We start from the raw sequence: 7,546 nt of genomic DNA, 5'->3' as shown, positions 1-7,546 counted from the left end.
GAAATACTGAGAAAGTAACAACCTGGGGAAATGGTTCAAATTCCAGAACACACTAGAATTTTTGCAGGTTTTAACTCTCTTCCATAGACACTAACTTCCCAGAAGGCAGTGCTCAAAAGCCCTGTGTTTTGTTTGCTTTTTTTGTCTGCTGTACTTAGATGTCTCCTTTCCCTAGATTCAGCATGTAAGACATAGTCCACAAAAAAATAGTTATGAACCAGTGCATACTTGGCTCACAGGTGAGCCAGACAGACCTCCCAGTTTCTGTTGTCTGAGTAGGAACCTGCATCCTGTTGCTATTACCAACCTTAAAATTATACATACAGACCTGGCTTTAACAAGATGCCTAGAAATTCTGAAGTTTTCCCTCTACATGTAGAAGGCAATTTCTCAGCTGCCAGGGCTGAAGCTACCATGTATTAAATCACAGAACAAAGGATGGTGCCAATAAAGTAGCCAAAGCTTCCCTGTCCAGAATATAAACCAAACAGAGTGAAAGGGGGGTTTATTGGCTCCAGAAAGAGGAGCAACGGTACCCGGGTTTCAGGCAACCCCTCATTCTCTATGTGCAGGATTCATCAAGACCAAGGTCCACTGGGTCCTTCCATCTGAGGGTCCATCCAGTGCCTTCTCTCCTGGGGTTGGGGATGGCTAGCTGCCTGAAGACGGGTCTCTGGGCTGCTCAGCAGCAGCAGCAGCAGCCGGCACAGCCGAGGCAGCCTCGTAGTCTGCGATGCGGCGCTGTACCAAGGCAGGCATGAGCTGCACATAAGCGGCCATGAGGCGGTGGTTGGAATGGATCAGCTTCCCAGCACAGCTGTGTAGGCAGGCCTCCTGGAAGAAGACAGGGTGGAAATAGAGGCAAAAGACATTCTGTCAGGCCCGGTTCCTTCCTTCCCCATCCCCAGCCTAGGGGTTGAGAGCCTTGCAAAGGCGAGGGCCAGAGAAGGGGGGAGTGGGGGAAGCAGTCTGTCGCTGATTCTTGCGAATCGAGGAATCCCCACACAGTTCCCACCTCCTCAGAGTCCAGAGCTCGGTGGTGCAGGCTGGGCACACAGCGCTGGAAGCAGAGTTCTGTCATCCGATTGTAGACCAACAGGAAGTCTCGCAACTGGGAGAAAAGGGGACCAGAACTCAGCTAAAAGGGTCCCACACTTCACCTCAAGGCTCCGCCGCCCGAGGTTTCCCACCACCGCGCACCACAGCCCGAAGTTCCTTTCCAGCCCTCGGATCCCCGCTTCTGTGAGGTTCCGCGATGTGGACAGCGAAGTGAGCTGCACGTCCGGCCCTGAAGCAACTTAGTTCTCACTCACGTTTCTCAGTTGCTGCTGCTGCTCCATCACCGCACCAGCACACCCCCGCCACCCTTCCGTTACCGCGGCTTGGCGCCGCCCCGGAAGTAGTCTGTCGCTGCTCCCCAAGGACTGAGGGGTTGGTTCGAGGTTCGCCCTGCCTCTAGCTGCAAACGTCACCTCCGCCCTTATACTCTGCGACGTGGCCGGCTTCTTCTGCCCGGAGAGAACGTCACTTCCGCCGAGTCCCTGACCTGCTGCTAGGATCGCGACGGGAACTGGAGCCCGAGGTCCCCGCGCGGCCCGGGCCTGGCGCCCTAAGGGGAAGAGCGGCCCGGCCCGAGGTGAGAGGGACATACGTGGGCTAGGAGAAGTTGAACGCACGAACCTGTCCTGAGGGCAAGATGCCCCCAAGCCCTGGGGAAAGATGAGGACACACCTGATGTCCAGGTGTATGGGGGGGCGGGGACTCACACACCTGGGGGACATAACTGACTTTGGAAGGGATCACCTATATCCTGGGAAAGAGAGGCTTTTATTAGAGACTGGGTACATACACCAACTGATTCAACTAAGGCCTGATGGGGAGGGCCCGAGGAAGAGGAGGTGCATGAGATGGAGGAGGGGGAGCGCACCAGAAGGAAGGGGTAAGAAATACTAAAGGAGTATGAAAGGCCAAGCAATGGAGAACATACCTGAATGGGGTGTGAACACCTGAGCCCTTGAAAGGGCTTCGTGTCCTGGTGAGAGTAAACACACCTGCTTGGGGAGAAGTTCCAAGAACGCACAGACTTTCACTCTCTGGTTCACTGCTGTATTTCCATTGCCTCAAATAGTTCTTGACACATATTAGGTACTCACTAAATGTCTGTTGAATGAGTGAATGCATGAATGATCACTGGAGTCCTGGTGAGGTTGAGGGATTGTGAGAGACGCTGGGGCTTTGGTGTGCACATGGAAAATTGTGCATTTTGGAGGAGGGAAATACCTATGCCTGAGGAAGGGTATAGTGGCTGAACCCTAGGACACTCAAGCCCTTCTGGGGCCATCTCTAAAACCTCAGAAATGGCAGAGGAGGCCTCCCTCTAGAGTGCTGGCTAGTGTCCAGAACTATCTGTGTTGGGCTTTGCAGGGTGCTGAGGTGGAGACTTTGAGTCCAGCACCTTCCCTAGCCATGACGGACGGGATGCTAGGGAAGGCAGCCACAATGGAGATCCCCATACATGGGAACGGCGAAGCTGGGCAGCTTCCTGAAGATGATGGGCTGGAGCAGGTGCTTCTGTTGAATTCTTGTAATTGTTTCAGTTTAGCAATCCCAATTTATAAACCATGATCTCTCACTCCCATTCCAGTAGCCTTCCCCTAACTTATCTAACTCACTTCATTTACAAGTTGTCATTCTGATTCTGTGTAGTCTTCCCTTGTATACTCTCTTTATGATGTTTCAGTTGAAACTTGTTCCCACCCCCAAAATTTTTCAGCTGACCCTGTGTTCCTGAAGCCCCTTCTCTTCCCTGGCCTATAGGATCTCCAGCAAGTGATGGTGTCAGGACCCAACCTCAATGAAACCAGTATTGTGTCTGGTGGCTATGGAGGCTCTGGTGATGGACTTATCCCCACAGGTATGAATGATGAGAAAGAAGAAGTTTGAGTGGAAACAGGGGCAGGAATGGTTTGGGGGAGTATTGGATATGTCTAGAGAGCTTGGGAACTTTGTTTGTGTGAACCCCATGGACCCTCTGCTAGGGTTTTTCTCTGCTTCCCTCTTACCATTTAGCTCCTGAGGTGGCTTATCTGTCCTTTCCCTGCCACCACCACTTCAGCAAAGTTAAGTCCTCAACTTTACAGGACTACCCTGCTTTGGAGCTTGAGTCTGAATTAGAACTTTGTGAGGCTTCTCAGAGTTTTACTTTAGACTCCAGAGTAACAAACAGCCCTGAATCCCTGACTAAGGTTCCACATGGAAATGTCAACATGTTTCCTGCTATTAGGACCCACCACCCTTGACTCCCCCCCACTCTGTGTATTTTTTTCCATTTGCTCTTGTATACCATCAACTTCACGCTCTCCTCCTCCACACTTCTCCAAGGAGGCCAGATGTAGATTGGAATTTGGTTCTCAGGGTATAAGGTCCAAGTTCTTAATGTGTAGGGGAATTCAATTGTCTCTAGCTTCTCCTTCAGGGAAATCATTTTCATGTGCTAGAAAAGAAGTATGGGTAGGCCCATACAGGTGTCTGGTGTATGTGAGAGGCTAGTGTCAGAAAACTTGGTCCTTTAGGGTCTGGCCGACATCCATCTCACAGCACCAATCCTGCTGGCCCTGGTGATGAGGTGGCTCGGGGCATCGCTGGAGAGAAATTTGACATTGTCAAGAAATGGGGCATCAACACATACAAGGTAAGATTTAAGCACCTCTCTCTTCCCCAAAACTCCCTCTCTGAGTACCTTTTACCCTTTGTCCCAGATCCTAATATTCCATCTGTGGCTGAAACTAGGAGTCTGGGGATGCTGGGATAGGTACCTATTATAGGGGGAAGGAGCTAGGGTCTCTGACCTATTCCCCCGCTTCCTAATCAGTGTACAAAGCAGCTGTTATCTGAACGATTTGGCCGAGGCTCCCGGACTGTGGACCTAGAGCTAGAGCTACAGATTGAGTTGCTGCGTGAGACAAAGCGCAAGTATGAGAGTGTCCTGCAGCTGGGCCGGGCACTGACAGCCCACCTCTACAGCCTGCTGCAGACCCAGCATGCACTGGGTGACGCCTTTGCTGACCTCAGCCAGAAGTCCCCAGAGCTTCAGGTACCTCAGTCAGACCAAAGAGGGTGGGAGTACTGGGCCCAGCCACTCCTAGACAGTCAATTCTTCAGCCTCCCTCCCTCCTGCAGCCCACAGGGAGAACCCTTCCAGGGTGGGCACAGACCTGCCCCCAGCAGCACCCACCTGTGGAGGCAGCCTAAGGGTTTGTACAGAGATCCAGAAGTTGGAGGGGTTGGGGAAGGGTATACACTAAGTGCCTTATAAGCAATCCCTCTCTGCACAAGGGAGAATGCCTTTGGTACTTGGCCTAATCAGAGCCCCTCTGTCTGCTGTATTAGCTCTCCCTATTCCAGTCTTGTGAATTTATCTGAGAACCCCCACCTCACATTCCTACCCAAGGCATCACCTGGGTAGTCCACTACCTTTGTGGCTCAGCCTTGCTGGAGGCAGTCCTTGGTGTTTCCAGTTTCAGATGGCTATTTCCTTTCTGGGGAGGAGGGTAGTGAGGGGCTATACAGCTCTAGGCAGGTAGAGTCTGTTACTCAAGTCCTGTCCCTTCCTTCTGCCCTCAGGAGGAGTTTGGCTACAATGCAGAGACACAGAAACTGCTGTGCAAGAATGGGGAGACGCTGCTAGGGGCTGTGAACTTCTTTGTTTCTAGCATCAACACTTTGGTCACTAAGACCATGGAAGACACACTCATGACTGTGAAACAGTATGAGGCTGCCAGGTGTGGACACTGGTGGGGCCTAGAGTTTGGGGAGTTTGCTGCTATGGAAGTTTTTGCATAAGGGCATAACAATTTAGCAAGGAAAGGAAAGTGTGTGTTTGAGGACAAAGGGGTGGAGACCAGCCTGTATCACCTCCTCCCCAGGCTGGAATATGATGCCTACCGAACAGACTTAGAGGAGCTGAGCCTAGGCCCCCGGGATGCAGGGACACGTGGTCGACTCGAGAGCGCCCAGGCTACTTTCCAGGCCCATCGGGACAAGTATGAGAAGCTGCGGGGAGATGTGGCCATCAAGCTCAAGTTCCTGGAAGAAAATAAGGTGCCAACCCCACTCCCTTGACCCTAGCCCACCTTCCCACCTGTGACGCTAATCTTCCTGTAAGGTCCTCCCCATCATTGGATGGGGAAATGCAGCCTATCTAGATAGTGGGACATTCTTTGCAGCTCCCTACGTCCCCAAGCCTTTCCAGGTCACCTTCTCTACAATTCCTGAGCCTTTCTTGTTGGGGGATTTGGCTGTGGGTCTCAGAAGCATAACTGGGAAAAATCACTTTCGGAGTTGGGGTACCAGAACCCTGGGCCCTGCAGTTGAAGTCAGATTTCTCCAGTCAGATTGACCCATATCCTTTGACTCCCTGGGTAGGGTTTAGTCCCAACCTCAAAAGCACCATCACAGCAGAGTATGTAGACTCTGGTCTGTGCCCGGGCTCAGGCTCATAGACCCTTAAGAAGGGCACCTGAGTCCAGCCTTAGCTGACCCTGCTGGACCCCCAGATCAAGGTGATGCACAAGCAGCTGCTGCTCTTCCACAATGCCGTGTCCGCCTACTTTGCTGGGAACCAGAAACAGCTGGAGCAGACCCTGCAGCAGTTCAACATCAAGCTGCGGCCTCCAGGAGCTGAGAAACCCTCTTGGCTAGAAGAGCAGTGAGCGGCTCCCAGCCCAACTTGGCTATCAAGAAGGACATTGGGAGGGGCAGCCCCAGGGTAGGGGAGATTGGACTTGGGCCATCCCTTGCCATTTGCCCTCTGGCTTGGGCTCCATTTTCCTGGATGGGGCCTGACACCAGTTTTGCCCACATTGCTGTGGTGGGAAGAGGGCCTGCAGGCCCAGAAGCTGCTGCCCTGTTCTTTATCTTCCTGGCCACTGGGCTTTATTCCCAGATCTTTTTCCTTCCACTCCACAGCCAAAGGCTATGACAAAACCACTCCCTGGCCAATGGCATCACTCCTCAGGCTGGGGTGTGCCCCCTGACCAATGGCAGAGCCTCAAAAGGCACTGTCAGCCGATGGCAGCTCTTCTTGGGCTCCCCTGGGCCAATGATGTTGCCTCCAATACCCTCTGTCTCTCCTCTATGCGTGCCCATTGCAGAGAAGGGGACTGGGACCAAAGGGGTAGGGATAATGGGGAGCCCCATTTCTGGCCTTGCATCTAAATGGGCTTCTCTTCACCTACCCACCCAGTTTAATTGTGCTTAGAGCCCAGGAAGATTGGGATCTAACACTAGGAATAAACCTTTCATAAAAGCAGGCCCAGTGAGGTCAATTTGTGGGGACTCTAGGAGGGTGGGGTGGGTAGAGAAATTCCTAGTCTAGTCGTAGACAAAAATCCTATCAAATCAGAAGAGCTAGGTTCAGACAACTGAAGTCACAGGTTTCAGGAACAGTCTGAAGGCCCAATCTCCAGCCCTGTTAAAGCCAAAGCTTTGTCCAGCACCCAGATAACTATGGATCTTAAGAGCACAGGGTCCAGAAGGCGTTAGGTTTGCGGACTTTCATCATGCATTTATTCATACAGTAAATATTTACTAAGTGCTTTTACTTGCTAGGCACTGCTTTAGACCCTAGGGGAAACATCAGTGAATAAAACAGGGTTCCTGCCCATAGTGCTATGGCCTAGTGGGGGATAGAGACATGTAACCAGGCAACTACAGCACAATGATAAGTACTAGCATACAAAAGAATGGGGCACTTGGGAGTACAGAGGATGAGCATCTAGCCTAGACTAGGGTGGAAGTGGGGATGTCAGTTTGAAAGCTGAGGCATAAAAGGGTAGTAGAAGATAGGCAAAAAGTAAAGGGAAGAGCATCCTAGTCAGAGGCCAACATGGGAAGAATTCAGTTAGGAATAAAAAATGAAGGGAATGGTTAAGGATTTTTCCCATCCAGAGAAAGGGAGCTATGAAGATTTTTAAGCAGAAATTTGAGAGCATGGAAAGTCTAGGATTGAGGAAAGTATTCCTGAGGCTTAGGATAGTGTCATATAGAGCCCAGGTTCCATCACCTTGGTAGTCTAGTAAGCGTGAACCATCTGAGGCTCCTTCACAAGCCCTGGAGCACCCAGTGCTGCATGCTGGAACTCAGGTGACTGGAGGTTGAGGTAGTTCCCATGGTTCCTGCTGCACCCAGATGTTGAGTCCATATCTGAAACTTGATGAGGAAATCCTATGAATGCTCCCAAACAGCGCTTTGGTTTAGTTACGGCATAGGTGCCATCACCTCTATACCTCTCTATGCACTTCCTCTGGAAGGCTGGAGGAAGGGGACAACCCAGTCAGCAGATTCTCATAGCACTGGAATCTACATGGGCCTGACTTTGCTTTTTGTCACTGCTACTACAGCTCCCAGGCAGGCTTCCTGGGCTTTGGTCAGCCTGTAGTCATCTGACTAGAGCTTGATTTTTGTGTGTGTGTTTTGGAAGGAGTGGGAGTTCCCATATATAAACTGCCACTTTATGGACCACTTGAAGCAGGGCTCAAATCTGGGT

At 51.5% G+C, this 7,546-nt stretch overlaps 2 protein-coding genes across 4 annotated transcripts; one reads left to right on the top strand and one right to left on the bottom strand.

The window, feature by feature from the left end:
* Nucleotides 1–488: 488 nt before the first annotated feature.
* On the bottom strand, nucleotides 489–1,375 carry TIMM10B (translocase of inner mitochondrial membrane 10B). 2 transcript variants are annotated; one of them, XM_003781040.3, is made up of 3 exons: nucleotides 1,314–1,375; nucleotides 1,016–1,111; nucleotides 489–834 (listed from the first exon to the last, which is right to left on the bottom strand). In XM_003781040.3, the coding sequence occupies exons 1-3, from the start codon at nucleotides 1,338–1,340 to the stop codon at nucleotides 652–654; spliced, it is 306 nt and encodes a 101-aa protein (XP_003781088.1). In that variant the 5' UTR covers nucleotides 1,341–1,375; the 3' UTR covers nucleotides 489–651. The 2 variants fall into 2 exon arrangements, with proteins under 2 accessions (XP_003781088.1, XP_012658550.1); XM_012803096.2 differs by lacking the exon at nucleotides 1,314–1,375 and adding an exon at nucleotides 1,201–1,307.
* Nucleotides 1,376–1,399: 24 nt separating this feature from the next.
* Nucleotides 1,400–6,311, top strand: ARFIP2 (ADP ribosylation factor interacting protein 2). 2 transcript variants are annotated; one of them, XM_003781037.3, is made up of 8 exons: nucleotides 1,400–1,636; nucleotides 2,425–2,565; nucleotides 2,818–2,914; nucleotides 3,573–3,691; nucleotides 3,872–4,093; nucleotides 4,624–4,781; nucleotides 4,926–5,100; nucleotides 5,556–6,307. In XM_003781037.3, the coding sequence occupies exons 2-8, from the start codon at nucleotides 2,467–2,469 to the stop codon at nucleotides 5,709–5,711; spliced, it is 1,026 nt and encodes a 341-aa protein (XP_003781085.2). In that variant the 5' UTR covers nucleotides 1,400–1,636; nucleotides 2,425–2,466; the 3' UTR covers nucleotides 5,712–6,307. The 2 variants fall into 2 exon arrangements, with proteins under 2 accessions (XP_003781085.2, XP_012658541.1); XM_012803087.1 differs by lacking the exons at nucleotides 1,400–1,636; nucleotides 2,425–2,565; nucleotides 3,573–3,691 and having other exon boundaries at nucleotides 2,855–2,914; nucleotides 5,556–6,311.
* Nucleotides 6,312–7,546: the final 1,235 nt, after the last annotated feature.

This window comes from Otolemur garnettii, unplaced genomic scaffold, assembly GCF_000181295.1.
Source record: "Otolemur garnettii isolate 467f Iridium unplaced genomic scaffold, OtoGar3 scaffold00001, whole genome shotgun sequence".
Lineage (NCBI taxonomy): Eukaryota > Metazoa > Chordata > Mammalia > Primates > Galagidae > Otolemur > Otolemur garnettii.
Note: the sequence above shows the minus strand (reverse complement) of the source record. Positions and strands in the feature narration are given on the sequence as shown.

What these genes read in the sequence shown, in the direction of transcription:
- ARFIP2 (XM_003781037.3), top strand. Translation starts at nt 2,467, where the DNA reads ATGACGGACGGGATGCTAGGGAAGGCAGCCACAATGGAGATCCCCATA. An exon ending in AGAAGTCCCCAGAGCTTCAG is followed by an intron (nt 4,094 to 4,623) that starts GTACCTCAGTCA and finishes TTCTGCCCTCAG; the next exon opens with GAGGAGTTTGGCTACAATGC. An exon ending in AAACAGTATGAGGCTGCCAG is followed by an intron (nt 4,782 to 4,925) that starts GTGTGGACACTG and finishes CCTCCTCCCCAG; the next exon opens with GCTGGAATATGATGCCTACC.
- TIMM10B (XM_003781040.3), bottom strand. Translation starts at nt 1,340, where the DNA reads ATGGAGCAGCAGCAGCAACTGAGAAAC. An exon ending in AGCAGCAGCAACTGAGAAAC is followed by an intron (nt 1,112 to 1,313) that starts GTGAGTGAGAAC and finishes CTTTTCTCCCAG; the next exon opens with TTGCGAGACTTCCTGTTGGT. An exon ending in GAGCTCTGGACTCTGAGGAG is followed by an intron (nt 835 to 1,015) that starts GTGGGAACTGTG and finishes GTCTTCTTCCAG; the next exon opens with GAGGCCTGCCTACACAGCTG.